We start from the raw sequence: 23,387 nt of genomic DNA, 5'->3' as shown, positions 1-23,387 counted from the left end.
GTCAAGAATTGACCTCTGTCCATATGGGAAACTTTCACTAGTGTGAACTGAAGAAGCTTGCATGAATCTATAGGCCATCTAAAACCTGACAATGCTGTTTTATGTTTTAGAACGAGGTCAAAGATGAAAATCTTGAAATACAGACTTTGTCTCTGCATTGGCTGGGAAACTGATGGTATCTGAGCTGCTGGAAGGAGGCTGGGGAGTCAGAAACTCCTTCTTTATGCTGGTGCTAGTCCTGATCCTCGGATTTAACTATTATTTTCCGTTTAACAGAGTCCAATAGGTCTATATATTCTAATCCTATAGGAGAATTTTTCCACAGTCTTTGAGTCTCTAGAAGCCAATAAATCACATTAGAAGAGGCCCAGAATATCTGTCTTCCTTCTTCTTAGTGCCTCCGCAAGATCATGCATTGTCTCATAGGACTGGTATGTGACAGATTCTATTTTAGGTCTTCCGATGATTTCTTCAGTCTTTCTTGAGAACCAGAGTTCAAAAGAATCTGTGCAACTGGAAGTCACCCCCAGACCCCTGAATCTCACAGTCCTAGTTTCAAAGAGATCAGTGTCTTCCTAAGGGCCATGTGGAGGCTCCAGTGTATTCCCAGGAGAATGCATTCCTTGTATTAAAAAGTTATCTACAGAGCATCTTAAGAGTTCTATTCGGTGATGTAGTGACATAAGATGTCTGTGGCTGAAGGACTTTCTGAGTGGTTAAATAATGGGACTGTTTCAGTGGACCCAGTAAACCCTAGTTAATAAAATTCCCTATTGATGTGGCAACTGTTCGTTTCCAATGAAACTAGCAAGATAGGAATCTCACACAACAAGCAGCTGTCCTAACTTGTTGGAAGATACTGCAGCTGAAAGCTACAGCCATCATCACTCCATCTCTTTGTGATATCTGGCTTGTTCAAATGCTTAGCACACATGTAAAAGCCACTAAAAATGGGTTTTCAGGATCTGTCATTCTAAATTCCAAGCACGGCACACTGACCCTGAGACTTTGCTGTTGTGGTGGTAAAATATATACAACATAAAATTCACCTTTTTAACCATTTTTAAGTGTATAGTTCAGTGCCATTAAGTACATTCATACTGTTGTGCAACTATCTCCACCTTCCATCTCCAGAACTCCCCCCTGCCCCCAGCCCCGGTTACTGTTCTACTTTCTCTCTGAGTTTGATGACTCCAGGTATCTCCTATGAGTGGAATCATACAATATTTGTCCTTTTGTGACTGGATTATTTGAGGTAGCATAATGTCTTCTAGGTTTATCCATATTGTAGCATGTATTAGAATTACAATAATTATATAATAAGGCTGTTATAATACATGTAATTACATACTACAGTGTATATTATAGTGTACTATAGTGTATTATTATAGTCTCTGTGTGTGTGTGTCTGTGTGTTTTATTGCTGGATCATATTGTAATTCTACTTCTATTTTCTTGAAAAATCACCATACCATTTTCCATAGCAGCTGCACCATTTTACATTTCCACCAGCAATGAGTTCTACTTTTTTCACATCCTTGCCAACAGTTATTATTTTGTTTTTGTTTGTTTGTTCTTGGATAATAACCATCCTAATGGGTATGAAGTGATCTCTCACTGTGGTTATGATTTGAATTTCCCTGATGACTAGATATTGAGCATCTTTTCCCGTGCTTAGTGGTCATTTGTATATCTTCTTTGGAGATGTCTATTGAAGTCCTTTGCCCATTTTAAATTGGATTTTTTATTGTTGAGATGTAACATTTAAAAATATATTATGGATATTAATCCCTTATCAGATACATAATTTGTGAATATTTTCTCCCATTCTGGAGGTTATCTTTTCAATCTGTTGATAGTCTTTTTATGCAAAAAAGTTCTTAATTTTGGTAAAGTCCAATTTATCTATTTTTTTCTTGCCTGTGCTTTTGGTGTCATATCCAAGAAATCATTGTCAAATCCAATGTCATGAAGTTTTTCTCCAATGTTTTCTTTCAAGAGTTTTACAGTTTTAGCTCTAATACGTAGGTCTTTGATCCATTTTTTTATATAATTTTTGTATGTGGTGGAAGGTGTGTGTGTGTGTGTGTGTGTGTGTGACAGGATTTCCTACATAAAAGATCTTGTCACTTGTGAACAGGAATAACTTTACTTCTTCCTTTCCAATTTGTATGCCATTTATTTCTTTTCTTTTTCTTGCGTAATTGCTCTGGCTAGAGTTTCCAGTACTGCATTGAATAGAAGTGGTGAATTTCATAGTGGACATCCTTATCTTGTCCCTGATCTTAGAGGAAAAGGTTTCATTTTTTCATCATTGAGTATGATGTTAGTTGTGGGATTTTCATATATGGCTTTCATTACATTGAGGTAATTTTTATCTATTCCTAGTGTGTTGAGCATTTTATTATGAAAGGTGTTAAATTTTGTCAAATGTTTTTCATGCATCAATTGAGATCACGGACCCTGAGATTTTGTAACCTGGGAAATGGTTCTGATTCTTAGCCCAAAAGATACTGGGAGAGGCCTCAGCAATTAAGAAATTACAGTTTTATTTCATTGATTGTTCTCTTGCATACTTCTTAGGGAAGCCAATCACTGTTTTTAGTTGCATCAGTCAGATAGAGATATTCCCCTTCCATCACCTGGCTACTATTTCTTAAGCCCAGAAATAACTATAGCATCCCTTCTTTCTTGCTAACAATGAGAAGAAAAAATAAACCAATTTAGACTTATCTATGACTGTTTAGAAACCATGTTTTGGGGATGGATTTAATTTCTAAATTATCATACAGTAAAATTAACTTTTTTAGTAGTGTACAGTTCTATGAATAAACACATGTACAGATACATGTGACTACCACCATAATTAGGATATGGAAGAGTTCCATTACCTTTTGAATTCTATCCCTTTATTGTCACATCCTCCCCCATCTTGAATTCCTGGCAATCATTAATCTTTGTCATTACTATAATTTTGTCTTTTTGAGAATGTCATACAGTGTGTAACATGTTATATCTGTGAGAAGAAGCTTAAGTGTGACTGACGACTTCGTTAGCCATCATTTTCAACAACAGAATTATCTTAAACCATGAGCCTAGTATCATCATCATGGTAGGAGACCATTATCATAGACTCAGTATGTTGTATCAGCCTCAGAGCATCAGTCTCTGAACTTCTATCAGTCTGCTGAGAAGAATGTTAGCCAAATTATAAGAGTAATGGTTGAGGACTGGGACCAATCTTTTAGTGACTGGGTCACAAGAAATAATAGGAAGCAAGGTTACCATCTGTGTGGTACATGGTCATTTAATGGACTACTACATGCTATCATTCACACATGAAGAACAGTGAGGAGAAAATATATTAAGCTGAAAATGGCAAGACTGCGCAAGAGATGATTTCCAACAGATTATAAAGCAATTATGTTTTGTTTCCACTGTGATGGCCAGTGAATTAATTTTTTGGTCTGTTAGGTGAAACACACCTAGTAGAGTAAAATGAAAATAGTCATATTTTATCTATTAGCATCCAGCTAAAAGTGGCTGAAATAATAAGGGGGTTTCTTATCTCACATAAAAAGTTCTCTAGAGGTAAGTGGTTCCAAGTCACTGAATCAGTGGTCTCAACAATGTCATGAAGAATTCAGTTCTTTCCATCCTTCATTCTACTATCCTCAGTATGAAAAAATGAAAAAATTTTGGCCCTCAAGAGTTTTTTCCTCTTGGTTGTAAGATGGCATCATGTCCTCCTAAAACTGCATTCATAAGTAGGAAGCAAGGGGAAGGTAAGGTGACAAATCTCTTCTCAGGTATCCTTTTTTTTTTTTGTTTTGGAGGAAAATCTTTTCCCGAATTCCCCTAACAGCTTTCTCTTAAGTCCTTTAGTCAGAACTGGGTCCCTTGGTTATTCCTACTTGAAGTTAAAATATGTATTAGCATTTTTATATTTATCACGTGAAATGGGCTTTGACAGGGGGAAGAAGGGTAAGGGAAATAACTTCTGGGTGGGTAACAGATCTGCCTCATTCCATTGTTGTAGAGATGAAATGCAGTAATGTGGGTAAGGCACATCTAACTGGACTTGGCACATAAAGGGCTCCATCCTCATTTCTTTGTTTTGTTTCACCCTTTCTCCCCCCTCAGGTTTCCTTCCTCACTCTCCAGCTTTAAAAGAAAGGTGGAAATCCAGAAACTTTATTCACCTTTCCTAAACAAAAGCACTGCTTGTCTCTTTCACCCTAACCTACTTTTTGGAATTCTGCAGTTCTAGTTTCCACAAACTTTTTGACCTCTCAAGAAAGTTCCCGACCTCAGACTGAAGAATACATTTTTATGGCCAGCCCATGGATGTTGATTATAAAAAAGAAACTGAAATGTCAACTATATTTCAATTAAAAAAATAAACTGAGAAATCTTTATAGAACAAAAAAGAAAATCACAACAGAGTATAAGTTATTTCTACAATGTTAGTCTGCACTAAAAATCATCTGTTTCAGTGGCGTGAAACTCTTTGCATCCAAAAAGGAGCAAAAGGCACCGCCGTGCCTATCTGTGCCAAATGTTGGCTCTGTGAGCACCATAAGATGTTTCTTGCCATCAGAGCAATGACTTCAGTTTTTCCATTCCAACGGTGGTGAAAATGAATAAGAAAACTGTATCCTGCCTCTGGAAGCAGGAGACAGGCTCCACACTAATCAAAAAAAGAAGATGCATTATAAAACATTATTTTACTATCCAGGTTCTGAATCATTTCATGGACTGCCACAGGATTAGAATGGGGATACTGTACAAGTCCAAACCTTTGGAGGAAAGTTTTTTTCCTAAATGAGATCCTCTTACTGCTCTCTGATTCACTGTAATCCCAATCTCACAATTTCACCTCTTTCTCTTTTAATCATATTCCCAGATAGCTATTTTAAGGGGGCACGGTGGGGGGTTGCAGATAAAACAGGGGCCAGGACTCATCTGAAAATGCATGAACTGAGAAGTGACAATGAAATACTGGCACTGTAAACGGGTAAAAGGGGAGTAAAGTTTTTAGAAACCTGGTTAGTAGCAATAAAGACTTAAAAGGGCTATGCTCTATTTGCCAAACCAAGGTTGATTTAGCAATGGACTCGTGAACCAGTCCTAATGAGAGGCACTCTGAGCGGAGCACCTGAGTGACTTCCCTGGCTCCAAGAAGGGAGAATGGGTTTCCCTGGGTTGTACCCATTGGTGAAGCCAGGTGAAATCTGCTCTGCAGTGCTATCATTCATGAACATTCATAGACAAAAAATGTTGACAACCAGAGACCATGCTGCTGTGGGATTCTGCTGGATACACTGCAAAGGAAAACCACCAGCAGCTGTCTGAAGCTGGGTTTCTTTTATTAACATTTGGTTAATAGAGCCTTTACCATTAAACAGACCAGATGAAAAACCAGCCTTCATTAGGAAGGCCTTAGTGCAGGCTGGGACAGATAATGTTGTTACCAAGTCAGGAGGTTTTCATTAACTTGCACACTGTTCTGTGCCCATCATGGACTTAGGTGTTCTGGGATAATATAGAGGGAGTTGGAAGCTGGGTCCTGCCTTGGGGGAACATGATCCCTCTTCCTTCTGGGAGAGGGAGGCACACTGACATTCAGGAAACTGAAAGAAACCTATGTGAGGTCAGTGTGGGATTCAAGCTCAATTGCGTGGGACAAGCATGAGTAGGTTCAAAAGGACACAAAAATCCATGTGAGTTGAGTCCCTTGAGAACAAGAGTCCCAACTGGCTCATTTTGGTATCTTCAGCATTGTGAATTTGTCACACAGGGTACGGGTTTAACTGGTAAATTTCAAATAAAGTTCAACTCTATATTTTTATATACCCATAATTTCAATCCTACCCAATTTTGTACCTGCTGTCTTTGCCTACGCCCTTAGAATATACGCATAAATTAAAGCACCTCAAAACACCAATAAAGTTTCTAAATAGTCACACTCTTAACACATGCATGAACACACACACTCACTCACAAGCTCTCACTGATTCTCATTTTTATTCTTGTCTCTTTTGATCTTGTGCTCACTTTTTCTCATTCCAGAATTGTTTCCAGGAGTTGGAGAAAGAGTAGAGTACCACCTAGTTTTTCCAAGCCTTCACCTACCCGTTCACAAAAACAAAAGATGAAGAGTTAGAAAAGTAGAGGAAGAAGACAAGAGCACGATGATGGGGGAGAGAAGAGAAAATCAGAGAAATCAAGTTTCCTATTGTGAGTAGGGAGTAAATTGTAAACAATGATACTTTCACCCTAACAAGGAGAAGGAAGATGGCTCTCAGATTTTATAGCAGGGTGAGCGTCTTGCAAAGACTAACTGCTTTGGGCTTGTTGACTTGTGGAGAAGCAGAAAAAAGGAATACGCTCACATCTCCATTCTGTCATAAATTCCAGTGACTCATAGTTCTTAAATAGTTTAGTTTCTTGTAGATAGACTTAGGTTTTGTATAGGTTTTTTCCATTGAGCCAACTCCTGTATAAAATGAAATGAGTAGTACTTTTTTGGGAAAAGACTTGATTACTTAGTGAATGCAGATGCCTTCTGTGGTGATTAATTTTATGTATCAAGTTAATTGGGCTATGGTGTATTTGGTCAAACATTATTCTGGATGTTTCTGGAAGGGCATTTTGGGATGAGACTTAACATTTAAATTGGTAGATCGACAATCTGTGACAAAAGAGGCAGGAGTATGTAACAAAGGAAAAAGAGTCTCTTCAATAAATGATGCTGGGAAAACTGGACAGCTACATGCAAAGGAATGAAACTGGATCACTTTCTAACACCTTACATATGCATGCAGACACAAACACACACACATACACGCGTTAACTTAACATGGATTAAAGACCTAAATGTGAGACCTACAACCATAAAACCCCTAGAAGAGAACACAGGAAGTAATTTCTTTGACATCAGCTGTAGCAACATTTTTCTAGATATGTCTTTTTTTTTTTTTTAAAGATTTTATTTATTTATTTGACAGAGATAGAGACAGCCAGCGAGAGAGGGAACACAAGCAGGGAGAGTGGGAGAGGAAGAAGCAGGCTCACAGCGGAGGAGCCTGATGTGGCTCGATCCCACAACACCGGGATCACGCCCTGAGCCGAAGGCAGACGCTTAACCGCTGTGCCACCCAGGCGCCCCTCTAGATATGTCTTTTAAGGCAAGGGAAACAAAAGCAAAAATAAACTACTGGGATTATATCAAATAAAAAGCTTTTACACAGCAAAGGAAACCATCAACAAGACAAAAAGGAAACTGTCAACAAGACAAAAAAGGCAACCTACTGAATGAGAGAAGAGGCTTGCTTGCAAATGATATATCCATAAAGGGTTTAATATTCAAAATATATAAAGAACTTATACAACTCAACACCAAAAAACAATCACACTAAAAAATGGACTGCAAATGACATATCGGATAAAGGGTTAGTATTCAAAACCTATAAAGAACTTATACTATATGGTGACTAACATAATAAAATAAAAAAAATATTATTATAATAAAAAAAAGAATTTATCAAGTTAATCCAGTCAAGAAATAACCCAGTTAAGAAATGGGCCAAAGACATGATTAGACAGTTTTCCAAAGAAGACATACAGATAGCTAGCAGACACATGAAAAGATGTTCAGAATCACTCATCATCAGAGCAATACAAAGCAAAATCATGATAAGATCCCACCTCAGACTTACCAGAATGGCTAAAATTAACAAGTCAGGAAATGACAAATGTTGGTGAGGCTGCAGAAATACCATATAATCCAGTAATCTTACTACTGGGTATTTACCCAAAGAAAACAAAAACACTAATTTGAAAGATATCTGCACCCCTATGTTTATTGCAGCATTATTTATAATAGCCAAGATATGGATGCAACCTAAATGCCCACTGATAGATGAATGGATAAAAAAGATGTGTATATATTCCTCAGCCATAAAAAAAAAGAATGAGATCTTGCCATTTACAACAACATGGATGGACTTAAAGGACATTATGCTAAGTGAAATAAGTCAGACTGCAAAAGACAAATTCCATATGATTTCACTCATATGCGGCACCTAAAGAACAAAACAAATGAATAAACAAACAAAGAGCAGAATCAGAATCAGACCTATAAACACAGAGAACAAACTGATGGTTGCCAGAGGGAAGTGCAGTGGGTGGATGGACAAAACAGATGAAGGGAGTGGGAGATGCAGGTTTCCAGTTATGGAACAAATAAGTCACAGAAATAAAAGGCACAGCGTAGAGAATACAGTCTGTGATATTGCAATAGTGCTGTATGGTGACAGATGGTAGCTACACTTGCGGTGAGCATAGTATAACATATGGAGATGCTGAATCACTCTGTTGTACACCTGAAACTTGTGTGAGTACTACTGTGCGTCAACTATACTGAAATAAATTTTTTTTTTAAATGACACTAATGGACAATAAAATTTAAATAGAACACATATAATACTTTTTGTTTGTTTATTTATTTTTGAATATATTCACCTAATATCTGGTTTAATATAAAACAATGATATTTCCCCCCAAAATTTTTTTAAAGATTTTTTATTTTTCAGTAATCTGTACACCCAACGTGGGGCTTGAACTCACAACCCTGAGATCAAGAGTTGCATGTTACGCTCACGTGCCAGCCAGGCGCACCAACCGCCTCAAAATTTAAAAAAACTGATAGACTGAGTAAAGCAGACTGCCCTCTATAATGTGAGTGGTTTCATCCAATCAGTTGAAAGTCTGAAGACAAAAAAAAGTTAACCTCTCCTGAGCAAAAGGGAATTCTCTGGCACACAGACTTTAAGATTCATCTGCAACAGACTCTTCCTGGTTTCTCCAGCAGACTGTCTTTTGGCTTGAACTGTAACTCTTTCCTCAACCTCCAGCCTGCCAGCCTCCTGCATCAGATTTTGCATTTGTCAAGTGTGTGCATGCACACGGTCTTGTTTCTCTGGAGAACCTTGACAAATACAGCAATCTATATGCCGACAAACAAAACTGAGATGCAGCAAATGTGCTCATGCCTTTTTCCAATCAGCACCATAACTGAGGAGTGTGGAAGGTGAGAGTCCAACATCTGAGGTCAATAGCCTCGTTCAGGTGTGAGCTCTGTTCTCTCTTAGCCCTCTGCCCTGGGTAGTTCACCTAAACTTGAGAAACAATTGCCCAGGAGACATGAACAGTGCCAACCCCTAGTATATTAGTTTTCTATGACTGCTATAACAAATTACCACACACTCAGTGCTTAAAACAACATAAATTCATTCTCTTACAGTTCTAGGGGTCAGAAGTCTCAAATCAAGATGTCAGCAGGACTTATGGAGGCTTCAGGGGAGTTTCCTGCTTTTTTCAGCTTCTAGAGGCTGCTTACATTCTTCGGATCATAGTTCCTTCCTTGTATCACTTCAATCTCTTGCTTCCATTGCCACATCCCTGCTACTCTTCTGATCTCCTGCTTCTTATAAGGACCCACACAGTTACATTGGGCCCACCCAAGTAATCCAGGATAATCTCCCCATACAATACCCTTAATTTAATCACACCTGCAAAGTCTCTTTCTCTCTCTCTTTTTTTTTTAAGATTTTATTTATTTATTCGACAGAGATAGAGACAGCCAGCGAGAGAGGGAACACAAGCAGGGGGAGTGGGAGAGGAAGAAGCAGGCTCATAGCGGAGGAGCCTGATGTGGGGCTCGATCCCATAACGCTGGGATCACGCCCTGAGCCGAAGGCAGATGCTTAACCGCTGTGCCACCCAGGCGCCCCTGCAAAGTCTCTTTTGACATCTAAAGTAACATTCACTGGTTCTGGGATTGGGCCGTAGCTATCTTTGGGGTGGGAGGTAAGGCATTATTTGGCCCCACCACATTTGGATACCAGAGGTCACTGGTTACAGATGGAAGGTGAGAAAGGGGAGGGATTCTGGGATTTCAGCATTGGAACTTGAAATTTGGTCTTTTTGAGAAAGTACTCAACTGTGTGGTAAATGCAGAAAGTTGCAACAAAGAAATGCCCTCTTGGCTGCAAAAGAGACAAATATGTGTTGGTATTGTATTTTTCTTTAACAAATGAAAATTCTCCTAGAGACATCACAGAGTAAAGATTCTTTCAACTTAAAAAAGAAATATAAACATGTTTTTTAAAGTATAGTATTCAGATCTATGTACACAAATCTGTGGGGACTCTTCCCCTGGCAGCTTTACCAAGTACTTTGTTCAGTCTCCTTTAAGTTACCTTTGGCAGGAATTCAAACATTTTTTTAAATAAAGACTTTATTTGTCAGAGAGAGAGAGCAAGAGAGAGAGAGGGAGCACCTACGCTACCGGAGGGAGGGGCAGAGGGAGAAGCAGACTCCCCACTGAGCAAAGAACCTGATGTGGAACTCGAACCCTAGACCCTGGGATCATGACCTGAACTGAAGGCAGATACTTAACTGACTGAGCAACCCAGTCATCCCAGGAATTCAAACATTTTAAGATGGACCCTGAAAAGCTCCCTCAACACATGTATTTCAAGTATCATAAATACATGTCATCATTTGCATTCCAGAATATGTCATCCCAATATAAGTTTGAAAATTGTTTTGTGCCCTTAAATGCTGAATACAACTTTTGAGAGAATCAGTAACTTTCAGTGCTTTCCTCTTGGCTACATGAATAACTTCAGGGAACCCTCTGGCCTTTCTTTTTGGTGTATTGCTGTATTGTGGGTGTTCAGGGCACTCCACAATCTTTGCTTGGCATTTTCTTAGCAGAGAAAACTTAGTTTTTAATCCATAGAGAAAAGGGAACACTGAATAAGTCAGTTTTCAAAAATCATCCTGATTGCTCAATTACATGCTTAACAATTGTTAGAAAGTCTAAAACTTTGACCAAGCAATGAAGACTCATGGTCTGAGCCTGATAGAGGTTAAAAGAATTCACCTAATCTTGGGGACCCCAGGCTTACTTACTCTTGTCTAATGATGGCACTCTCCCCTAGGCATTCACCGACCTTTAGGCACAAGGGCTTCAAATAAATACCCGAGACCTGGTTTAGAACTCAAAGATGATTTATCTTCCCCATTCCAAGGACATCTTACTATATATAACGATGCCTTTTCCTCCTCCTCCTCTTCCTCTCTGTCTTCCTCCTCTTCTTCACTCTGAATCTCTCATTATTTATTTATTTGGGATTGTACTTGGTCAGTCAATCCAGTTCCCCTTGATGAAATATCCCAGTCATTTCGAGCCTTGTCAGAAATCTTTGGCTCTGTTACTTCATTGCCCATTTCTGTGTTTTCTATTCTTCTTCTTAAAACTTGACTTTACTGCTGGATGAAGAGCACTTTCCTGTCTTTCAGCATCAAGTGAATTGCCATCATGGAAAAAGAGGCCAACCATGTCACCGCTCCTGTCACTGTGTAGGCAAGACCTAAGAAAAGATTACTGCCTCCACTCCATGTCAAGGTGGAAAGAACAACTGATTTTTCTCCTTTGAACCTTGTTACTGGAAAATCTAAGACAAGAAGACCTGTTAAGGATCTGTTTCAACACTTGTCAGCTCTACCACTGTGTACCCTAAATATATTAGACTAAACCATATAAGATTGTTGTTTGTAGGTTAAAAAAAATGGTTGAATGTTCAACTTCATATTGTCTAATCTTTACCAATGTTGTATCTTGCTGGAATGAAATTAAGTAAAAATAAGCCTTCTGACACAAACAGATCACACTGACTTACAGACAACTAAAAAAATGGACAAATATACTTAATTTTTTTGGCAGACCCAAGGAAATGAAAAGAATACAGATGTGCTCTACAGCAAACCTAAAATTTTGTTTGTGAATCAGGAGACCCAGGGTAGGCTAAAGTCTTTCATAGACTAAGGTTTGAATTTGTACCTTAGAGAAAATTCTTTAAGACGAATGAAGAAGAAAAAAATAATGAGATATATGGCAAAACATTTTTGGTGGGAAAGCTAAAGGTGGTGCATTCGTTTGGGTTTTGAAAAGGCAAACATCCCTCACTGCTGGGGAGAGAGAGTATGTTTGAAGTGGGTTTGCTATCATTAGCATTTTAATGATGTCATTTTGATTGTGCATGTGGCCTGAGGTTTTTAAACATCTGGTGCTTTTGTAAACCAAACTAACAAACAAATAAAGGCTTCTCATAGCAACGGCACAGGACAGCGGCATTTCCCAGCAAAGCTCTTAAAAGGCCTCGAATCACTTGGCAACATGAGATTTAAAGGCACAGAGAAACTGGTTAGGAATCAAGTTTTCTCTTTTCCATCAAAATTCCTCACTGTCACCAGGTCCCTGCATGCCACCTTGACCCAGCTGCCTGTTTTCTCTTTCCTCAGCTCCATTAAGAAGGTCTTTTCCTCATACACAGAACATCTTTTTCCCCTTAGGAGTGGTAGGTGTTTGCTGCAGCTCAGATTTAGTCTTTCTGCTTGCGTGGCAGCCAGGCCATGAAGCAGGCTGGGTACTACTCACACCAGGGCTTAGCTCCAGTAGTGCAAGTGTTGGACGGAAGCTAAGGATCTAGGTTCTGCCTGCAAAATTAGACCTGAGAGTCACCAGCATTAAAATATGACTGAATGAAGTCACCCAAGCAGAGCTTGACTCCAGAGGAGAAACAGAGTGTCTCCTTTGTTTGGAACATGGACTCTCTTATGCTTCCCTCAACTCAAACTCCCTGTCATGCATTGTGAAGACAGTAGTATTTGATAGGTTTTTTTCTTCCTGTTTTGTGATTGCAACTCTAACTGCTCTACTGATAAGGGATTCATAGACGAAGCTGGAATCAGAAGGCCTAATTTGCACGGAGCACTGGGTGTTATACGCAAGTAATGAATCATGGAACACTACATCAAAAACTAAGGATGTACTGTATGGTGACTAACATAATAAAAAATTATTATTAAAAAAAAGAAAGAAAAGAAGGTTTAATTTGGGAGACCACTGTCAAGCAACTTTCAATCTCTAATTTTTTGGGGGGCTTGCTGAAATCCTATTAAAAAGGTAATATTCTATGGTTTACTCTTTGATCTGTATGTATGATGCTGCATAAGAAAAACAAGTCTGTGACTTTCATTTTTTATTTAGGGAGAAATGAAAATGAATGGACTGAAGGCAAACCATACTCCTGATCAGTGAACAAAAAGGTGGCAACAAGCTGAGAAATAGAGATGGTGTCACATCAATAGGGGCATCTCTGACTGAGGAATGTTCCCCTCCCCTGTCAGAATGGAGATGTCCACACTCTGGGATAGAAAAGAAAAGATGGAGCAAGGAACTGGAGCACATACAGTCATTCACTTATTCCAAAGTATTTCTCATTCAAGCTCCCTGAGACATAAAGGAACTAAGGAGGTAGACAGTTTTGTGGTAAGATCCTCTGGCCTGCTGGGGGTCCCATGAACAGCTCCTAGTCAGTAGCCCTGAGACTGTGTATAAATATATAATTTTTTAAAGATAGTGTTTGGTGTTATTTTGAAGTTAAATCTTTCTGTTTTTAAGTCAAGAGTTACATTTCTGTTTTTGAATTAAGTGAAAAAATTCAGAATCTCACATTAAAACATGTGACTTCTGACTTGGACCCTATGTCCATAACTAAGGCACTGACTCCTACTAGTTGACTTGTTATCAAAGAGATGGAAGAACACAGTGTTTCAGAGCAGAGCTTATAACGTGCCTCACGTGGGATGGATGGAGTGCACCTGTGTCTTGAGTCCAGGGCTCCCTTGGTCTATACTTTTGTTTAGAATAAAAGGTTCTACAGTGTCTCTCAGTTTTCATTATTTTTAGCACATATTCTAAATTTACTACTTACCAAATCACTCTCTCTTATATCCCTGGTCCTCCACCTCATCGCATCCCACATAATAGCCTTCCTCTTTCTGTTATACGTTTCTAGGCCTACTGGTATTTCATCTTTCTTGGGGGATAGAAATAGTCCTCCCTTATTTATCCATCCCTACTTACCTGACACTATTAACTGTTATTCCCCCCCAAATAAAAGAAAGAAAGAAAGAAAGAAAAGCACTCATTTGATTATATAAAGCGGAGACAAATAGCTCTATGGTAACAAGTGACAGTATTACCTGTAAGAGAACTATATATTTCTTCTTTATATATACAGATTAGATTATAGAATAGAAGAGTACAAAATGAAATAATTCAACAACTAGTAGCCGGATGGATGCTGATTTTCCTTCACCCTCAGGAAGAAGAGTGGTATAAAAGGATACTATAGGTAATGTTGAAACTATAGTTACCAGCAGGCAAGCCTTCAATAAAGTACTGTATTCGATTGAGTCGACGGTAGAGTTTTTTGAAAGTGGGAAAGGCAGCTGTCCGCATCCACACAATGAAGTCATCATTGAGGAAGCCATTGTTTCCTGGATCCTCTTCATCCAGTTCATAGACAGGCTTAGCCCAGGATGGGGGCTTTGTGGTCCCTGTGGGAGGACAATCATTGACATCTATACCCTTCAGTTTTCCTTAGAATAGAGAGAATGAAATAACTTTTGCATTCTTGAGTAAAGAGAAATAAAAATTAAGACTTTTAAAAAAGTGTGTGTGTATAAGCTACCTAAGTATGCAATCATTAAAAATAATGGATTATAAAAATTCTAAGGAAATGTGCAGGAAATAATGATGATTTGTCATAGGGTTAAAAAAGAACAGAATATCAAATTATATGTATATTATGTGTTCAATTATATTAAATGCATAAAAAGCACTGAAAAAATAGAGCAAAAGGATAATAGTGGTTGTATTCAGGGATAGCATTATAGGGACTGTCTTCATTTCTTTAGCTTCACTAGTAATTTAAAGACAGGAAATTAAAACAAGATATGATCATTTCACCTAAAGCTTGGGTAACAGGTAAAGAAAAGAGTGAAACAATTGATGATGCAGTGGAAACAGGAACTCTTGTACAGAGCAGATAGATGTGTGGATTAATAACATCACTGGCAATCTAGGAACATGCATCAAGAGCTTTAATATATTTTACATATATTTTGGCCTAGAAATTCCACTTCCAGAAATTTATTCTAAGGAAATAATCATGTATGTGTCTGATGACTGTGTTAAATAAATATTCTCTGCAACAATGTGCCTAAGAGCTCAAAATTGGAAGAAAGGAGGAAGAATTGGTAAAGGGGAGAGGCAGAGAGCAAAGGTGTTAGAAGCCTGTTCTAAAGCCAGGAGGCCTAGTAGGTTTTGGTGTCGTAGGAACGTTGGAAGCAAGGGGGGAGGGCCAGTGCCAGGAAATGAGTCTGTTGAATTTACTCTCATTCTCATACTTCCCACTTTAGCACGGTGGGCTTGTCTGTCTTTTCCACTATACAAGAGACTCTTCAATACAGTGTCTTTTTTTCACTGGCATTTAGTCTAGTGCCTGGCACATAGCAGGCATTCAAATAAATGCTTGCTAAAGGAATGAGTGATTCCAATGAAAGGTGACAGAAGATAATAAAATCCATACTGAATTTTAAAGAACTAGTCAATAAGAGAAAATTGTTTAATGAACTTTTTCATTCTAGACAATTGGTTCTAGTATTTGTAGAATCCAAATGCAAAAGAGGAAACCACTCTTTCTCAACTCAATTGACTAAACTATTTTCTTTTAAAAGAAACCTGTCCTGTTTTCTAAGCATGGTACTTGTAAAAGCAAGTGCTAAGTTTGGTTGGATTAATCTGTTGAAGTATGTTTGTACACTTAAACTTCCTTTGGAAAAAAATCCTTTGCTGAAGAAACTTCCTCAGCAAATATCATGGAGCTCACCTATTTTGGCTCTTTCCAAAATTTCAATCACTGTTGCTAGAAGAATTTTAATGAAAATTGGAATTGCCTTTGGTACCTCCACTGTGGACCTCACCCTCTCATGAGCTCATGCCCCAGGACAACATGTCCTATAGGACACTGACATCCTAATCACCCAGGGAGCTTGTTAAAAATGTAAGTTTAAGCATGCCTTTCCCTACCAACCCCTGATCCCACTTCATGCCATTTCCAGAGAGTATGCAAAGTGTTATCTAATAGGCACCATCTTTCTTCATTTTCCAAGTTGGGTCATTTGTATTTATCCATTCATTCAACAATAAGCATTTCATGATTGCTCACTATGTATCAAGCACTGGGGATACAAAACTTCCTACTTTCCTTGAGGAATTCACAGACTGAAGTGGGGATGACAAGTATTCAAATAGATAATTATAGGATAATGTGGTAGCTCTTACAGTAAAGGTAAGAACAAAGTGTAGCAGGAGATAAGAGAACACCAAGGACCCTTTGTGTTGTAGGTCTGAGGTTATGTGGCAAGACAAAACAATAGAATGTTGCCAACTTCCTTTCAAAAAGTAGGGATTCAAACATAGGTACAGTGACCATATATGCCAGTTTGTCTGAGATAGTCCCAGCTTATGTCTGTTGTCTGTTATCCCATCTGACTTAGCATTTATCCCAAACAAATAATGTATGTATAATTTCATCCTTCCACCTTCCAGCCATGGTCTTAGCTAGTAGTGTGTGAAATACCCATGTGCAGTGAATGGAATGCTTACTTTAACATGTGATTAATGAAGGATAACCAGAGATCCTTTCAATTAAAACATAACATTCCTGTGACCCCTACCAGCTGTTTGACACTCCAACCAGTTAGGTCATGGCCTCTATGTTGGCCTGTGAGATGCACGAAGCTGCCAGCCTACAAGTCAGTGGGATCAGTGGGAAACGAGGGAAATTATAGGTTATGTTACACATACATGACACAGTGTGGGAAACAGATGCGGAACGGTCTTGCTGAGCATAGGTTTGAAGTCTGTTTCAACTGTGGTTTTACTATTTATTATATGGTACAAATATATAACTGTTTTATTGTTTGATATCAGTTTTTATTTGTTAGTAAGTCTTTTAGCTGTAAAGAGCTAAAAAATAGAACATGTATGTTTAATGTAAAATTAAGTACATTTTCTTGAGAGAGTTGATGAATGTGAAACTTGTAGTGTTGGCTGACATTTACTGCACAAGGGAACCATTGTGATGTGAAAGACCCAGGGAAAATTAAAAGACATAAATCTGCTGAAGAACATCAGAATCTACTTCAGAAGTTTGTGGCTATTTTTAAGAGTACATCCAAAGTCAATGCTTCACCTCAGGTAGCTACAGAAGGTCCATTTATATGTCATTATGTGAGCATGACTTTTCATTTAGATCAAGTAAGCTTCCTTCTAGTTTCGATTTTTTATTAGATTTTTTTTTTTTTGTAAACAAAGGAAAGCTTTAATGTGTCACCTCCATTAGTACAAAAAGAACTTTGTATACAGTTAAATGAGGCCAGTTTCACATCAGTGTCTTCAAATGCTTCAAAATAGAAAATCAGTTAATTATAATAATGGTTGGAATTTTGGTTTGACTTTTCATGGAATCAAAGCAAAGTTTTCTGATGTTCAATCTTGAAAGATAAAAACTCTAACATTATAATAAATATTACTATAAATTCAGCTAAAAAAATCTAAAATCAAGTTAAGTTTTTTGGTTTTGTAGTGATAATATAAATACAAATTTGGTGGAACACATCAGAATAAAGATAATGTTCTTGATAAATCAAGAAATGTACAGATCAACGTACTTCAAATTGGCTGTGGTACCTACATAATTTGTAATTACAACCAAACAAGCTACAATTTTTTACTAATCAAAGGAAGAGCTGTAGTTATGCAAATTAAAATATTTTTGTATATTCACAGTTAGAGAAACTGAACTGTAAACTTTTACAATAATATGGCTGATAAATAAAAGAAATACTTTAGGATGGTAGTATATGTGGTCTGTCTTTGCTATGCATCATCAACCAGAATTTTAGAAATGTTTCAGCCTGTGAAGAACTATGATGATCCCAATGATCCAAACATTTTGGTGAACGAGTCTCTAACTTTTGGCTGAATTTTAGTCAAAATAGTTTAAAAATTTTAAACAAAGTATCCAAAATATGGAATGCTGAAAAACTTTTGTTTTTGATTTAGTGAGTTGTAATTATTGAAAGCCAATCTTGCAAACAAGAAGATATTAAAATTTACCCCTGTGAAAACACGGGAATAACTGAATATATTATATGATGAGAGTTCAAAATGTGGGCGAATTTAATTTTTAAATTTTACAATTGTACTTTAGAATATTTCAATTTAGGTAAAAACTCTTTTGATGGAGCTCCTGTTTTTTTTTTTTTTTTAAAGATTTTATTATTTATTCGACAGAGACAGAGACAGCCAGCGAGAGAGGGGAACACAAGCAGGGGGAGTGGGAGAGGAAGAAGCAGGCTCACAGCAGAGGAGCCTGACGTGGGGCTCGATCCCATAACGCCGGGATCACGCCCTGAGCCGAAGGCAGACGCTTAACCGCTGTGCCACCCAGGCGCCCCTCCTGTTTTTTTTTTTTTTAATATTTTATTTATTTATTTGACAGAGATAGAGACAGCCAGCGAGAGAGGGAACACAAGCAGGGGGAGTGGGAGAGGAAGAAGCAGGCTCCTAGCAGAGAAGCCTGATGTGGGGCTCGATCCCACAACGCCGGGATCACGCCCTGAGCCGAAGGCAGATGCTTAACCGCTGTGCCACCCAGGTGCCCCGGAGCTCCTGTTTTTAGCTGAATAAAATCTTTTCTCTAGGGTGCCTGGGTGGCTCAGTTGGTGCTTGCCTTCGGCTCAGGTCATGATCCCAGGGTCCTGGGATTGAGTCCCACATCAGGCTCCCTGCTCAGTGGGAGTCTGCTTCTCTCTCTCCCTCTGCCCCTCACCCCTGCTCATGCTCTCTCTCCTTCTCTCTCTCCGTCTCTCTCAAATAAATAAAATCTTAAAAATTTTTTTTCTCTACCAAAATTAAATGATATCAAGAAGGTTTAAGATTTTGTAGCACCTAAATTTAGGAATACACTTAGAAGGAACAGAGATAGAAAAAAATGTGAAGTAAAAAGACAGTGTTTATGAAAATATTTAGGTTATAATACTAGCATATTTCAATACAAAAAATTGAAAATGAAAATATCCTCCATTTAGTAAAATTGGCTATGAGCATAATAGGTACCTCAGCACCTATAGATATCTTCTCAATTAAAAAAAATATTAGGGGGGCACCTTGGTGGCACAGCGGTTAAGCGTCTGCTTTCGGCTTAGGGCATGATCCCAGAGTTATGGGATCGAGCCCCACATGAGGTTTCTCCACTATGAGCCTGCTTCTTACTCTCCCACTCCCCCTGCTTGTGTTCCCTCTCTCACTGGCTGTCTCTATCTCTGTCGAATAAATAAATAAAATGTTTTAAAAAAATAAATAAATAAATATTAGGGTTAAAAGAGAAGAATCAATTAAAGGTGCCAACAGCATCAAACTGATTAACCATAAAGTTCAACTTCAAAAAAGACTGCAGATAATTTTGTGAAAAAATTAAAAATAATAGTTTAATAAAATATTTTAAAAATAACAAAAAGAACAAATTCATTAGAAAAATACAGGGGCATGTAATGAAGACAGATAAGGCCAAGAAACTTATTAAAATATGTGACTATATATAGCTAGAATAATTATTCTGCTTATGTTATCTTTTAATTTTTAAATAATAAAGTAGTTTTTTTAGTTGGTTTAATATACACAGATATGTTATTTTAATTTTTGAGAGAATTGCCTTTTAAAATAGTTTGTAATGGAATTATTTTATAGGTCCACCAATATAGTAATGTCAATTTATTGATCAATAAATACAAATTTCAAATAAATATATAACTTCAGTTATTCTAATGCCCCCTTTCACTCTCAAAAGTGTACCAGCTTGGACAATAAATTACACGGTCATCCAAATTATAAATGAAGAAACAACTTTCTTAAAACATTGCCTTCTTCCTAATGTAAACTGAAAGGAACCAGGGCACCAATCGTTTCATGTTTCTGATAGGTATGTGATGAGGATGTCCACAGGTGGGGAAAGTCAGAGCAATAGGGAGGTCAGCAAATAAGTAAAGAAGGAGGTATCATAAACATTTCCTCACACATAAAAAAGTTTCTATAAAAAGGTAAGAATATTTAGCTAATATATGGGTCTTACCTGCAAATGCGCTAGAAAGATTAATGGAACTTGGATTCTGAAACTTGACATACTTATCTGTCCACCATGTAATTCCACTTCTTAGCATTGGGACTTTGATAGGTATAGATGAATTAAGTTTGTATGAGAGAATAATGGTATCTGCAAGGAAATTAAAAATTGTGCTAGAGACGCAAGCAAGCATTTTTGCCCCACTTCAAAGCACAAAACCAGACACAGTTGAAAAATAAACTAGGGTTTTAGCAGACTCTCAACATGCCTATATGTAATAGATGTTGGAATTAGAAAACTATTCTTTTTCTTGCCAAGGCCCCAATTATTGGAAAATACTCTCAAGCTCCATTTAGCTCACGTTCCCTAACTACTTCAAATCTCTGGTAAGGGAGAAGTTATTTGCAAATGAAATACTGTAAGTTAGTGGATAACGTAAACACAATTTTTTTTTTTTGAACTGCTACTCAGTTGCAGAGGTGATCTTCTGGACATTTAGGTTATTACACGCTTATGAAAAGGCACACCATGGAGAGAGGAAAAGTCACCTACCATTGAAAATGCTGTTGGCAATAGCACCACAAGGAGCAATGGGAGTCCCATCGTGGGACTTGCTAAATGGAGCACAGTTTCCAACATCCTGGATGCAAGATGATACAGTAAAAAGAAATGCTTTGGTAAACTCTCCGAATGTTAAAAGTGACAACACTGGCAATGTAAATCAACCCACACTAATTTATTGACACATAACAAGATTATGGACTGCTACCTGTTTTTCCCAGACTTCCGGCTTAGACTAGGAAATTTTTGTGTTTTGGAGATTGCGTGTGTGTGTGTGTGTAGTTTTTTTCCTTATTAACAATATATAACATACTAAATATGTCTGCAGGAAGGAACTTAATTTGTGGGCTCTGCTAAATATCACACTAAACCTACACCAGAAAACATTCAACCTTCTTTTTTTTTGGAGTGTAACTCATATTTTGAAAATGATACAAATGGTAGTGAGTCTATATACTAGATGACTTATCATAGGGAATCCAACCACCTAACTACCAGAATATATTTTTAAGAGTGTTTGTTAAAAAATCATTTGATTATCACTTTCATATAACAATCTCACTATGGAAAAGTTTTCCTTCTAGTTTTTTTTTTTTTTTTTTTTTTTTTTTTTTTTTTGTTAGTTTGGTCAGTATCATTTATCAAGAGTAAAATTTCATAATCCTAGGAGTGAAAGGGTGTTTAATTAAACCAAAGGCTTTTAATCAATCAAGTAGAGCTCAATTTCCTTATACTTGGCTGGAGTGAAGTCCTGAATTATAGGAAGGACAATGGTAGATATACAGGGAACTGGACTGAGACCAACCACTCAAGGTTACTATCAAAATGGTTGATGCATGAAAGGATAACCATTGAATTGGACAAGATTCATATTACTGTTCTGAAGATGGAAACCACTCCTCTCAATAGCAGATACATTGAATACCCAGCCCCTTCATTTTACGCAAGAATGAAATGAGCATTCCTGTCCTATAAAACTTTGGGTTTTTAGTTTATTTTCCCATAACCTCTTTTAGACTTAAAGATCTACTTGGTTAAAAAAAAAAAAGGCGGAGGAGTAGGGGACCCCTTTTTCAGCCGGTCCCCTGAGTTGAGCTGGATAGGTACCAGACCAGCAGGAATATCCACGGAATCAGCCTGAGACGCAGGAAGATACATCTGGATCTCTACAAATGAACATCTCCAGCGCTGAGTATCGAGGTACGAAGCGGGGAGCCGTGAAACCGCGCACAGATATCGGAAGCTAAACAGAAGGGGGAGGGAGCCGCCGTGTCAGGGCGCCGGGAAGCGGTAGCCACCTGCAAGGGGGAGTGGACAGACCGCGGACCCGCACGCTTGAGACAGCAGGCTGAGAAGGGAGCTCCGGGAGCGTACGCGAGAAGGCTGGCGGTTGGCGGGCCACCTGCACGGGGGAGCAGGCAGACTCGCGGACGGCACCCGCGAGACAACAGACTTAGAACGCGAACTCCAGGAGCGCGCGCAGGGCGGCTGGCGGGCCACCTGCACCGGGGAGCGGGCGGACCGCGGACCCGCACTCTGGAAACGGCAGACTGAGTCCGTGAGCCGGGAGCGTGCACCACCAAGCATCTCACGGAGCTCCGGAGCTCCGGTGTGCTCACTGGATCGAGGCTGAGACCGGGAGCTCCGGGAGCGTCCGCGGGGCGGCTGGCGGCTGGAGGGCCACCTGCACGGGGGAGCAGGCGGACTCGCGGTCAGCACCCGTGAGACACCAGACTGAGACGGGGAGCTCCGGGAGCCCGCGCGGGGCGGCTGGCGGCGGGCGGGGTTGGAAACACAAAGGACAGAGACGTGCCGGCCCTGGAAGTGAGGGCTGGGACGCCGGGTGTGGGGCGCACAGCCCGGGATGCTGCAGGGTTGAGCAGCACCAACAGAAACAGAGTTAAAGTGGCCAGAACATCAGTGGAGAACGATCCGCGATCCCTCTGTTCTGAGACAGAGGCTGAATTTCAGCCGCTGCTGCTCTCTCAGAAGAGGCATAGCAAACCGCCAGGGAAAGCCGCCAGAGAACAAAAGCCCGGAAATACCGGCTCACAGGGTGCCCATCCCCATCCCCCCTCGCAAGGGACACAGAGACTCTACCCAAACAGGGTTTTCTGAGTACCTGCAGGCAGGCCCCTCCCCCAGAAGGCAGGCTGAAAAATCAAGAAGCCCACAACCCGGAGCGCCTGAGTGGCGCAGTCACCAAGCACCTGTCTTCGGATTAGGGTGTGATCACAACGCTCCGTAAGGAGTCCTTCATCGGGCTTCTCCACCGGGAACCTGCTTCTTCCTCTCCCACTCCTCTGCTTGGGTTCCCTTTCTTGCTGACTGTCTCTCTCTCTCTCAAATAAATAAATAAACTCTTTAAGGAAGAAGCCCACATCCCTAAGATCTCTATAAAACAAGGGCGCACGGCCTGGGTCCCAGTCAACACTTGGGCTCTGGACAACCCTGCAATCTCTCTTCATCAGAATGACGAGAAGGAGAAGTCCCCCCCAGCAAAGAAAAGATAATGAGTCTGTGGCCTCTGCCACAGAATTGGCCTCGGCCACAGAATTAATACATATGGATGTATCCCAATTATCAGAAATGGAATTCAGAGCAACAATGGTCAAGATGATGAGTAAACTTGAAAAAAGCATCAGAGAAAGCGTTGCTGAGAATATAGAATCCCTAAGGGCAGAAATGAGAGCGAATCTGACAGAAATTAAAAAT

At 39.1% G+C, this 23,387-nt stretch overlaps 1 protein-coding gene across 1 annotated transcript in view; it reads right to left on the bottom strand.

Annotated features, from left to right (window-relative positions):
• Positions 1–10,414: 10,414 nt before the first annotated feature.
• LOC100467563 (cell cycle control protein 50C) overlaps positions 10,415–23,387 on the bottom strand; it is a 31,417-nt gene continuing 18,444 nt past the window's right edge. The window contains exons 4-7 of the mRNA XM_011222145.3: positions 20,664–20,751; positions 20,121–20,261; positions 14,269–14,478; positions 10,415–11,528 (exon numbers count right to left, since the gene is read on the bottom strand). Of these exons, the coding sequence (XP_011220447.3) occupies positions 11,338–11,528; positions 14,269–14,478; positions 20,121–20,261; positions 20,664–20,751 (630 nt within the window). The 3' untranslated portion in view covers positions 10,415–11,337. The remainder of the gene's footprint in view (positions 11,529–14,268; positions 14,479–20,120; positions 20,262–20,663; positions 20,752–23,387) is intronic.

Source organism: Ailuropoda melanoleuca, chromosome 1 (assembly GCF_002007445.2).
Source record: "Ailuropoda melanoleuca isolate Jingjing chromosome 1, ASM200744v2, whole genome shotgun sequence".
Lineage (NCBI taxonomy): Eukaryota > Metazoa > Chordata > Mammalia > Carnivora > Ursidae > Ailuropoda > Ailuropoda melanoleuca.
Note: the sequence above shows the minus strand (reverse complement) of the source record. Positions and strands in the feature narration are given on the sequence as shown.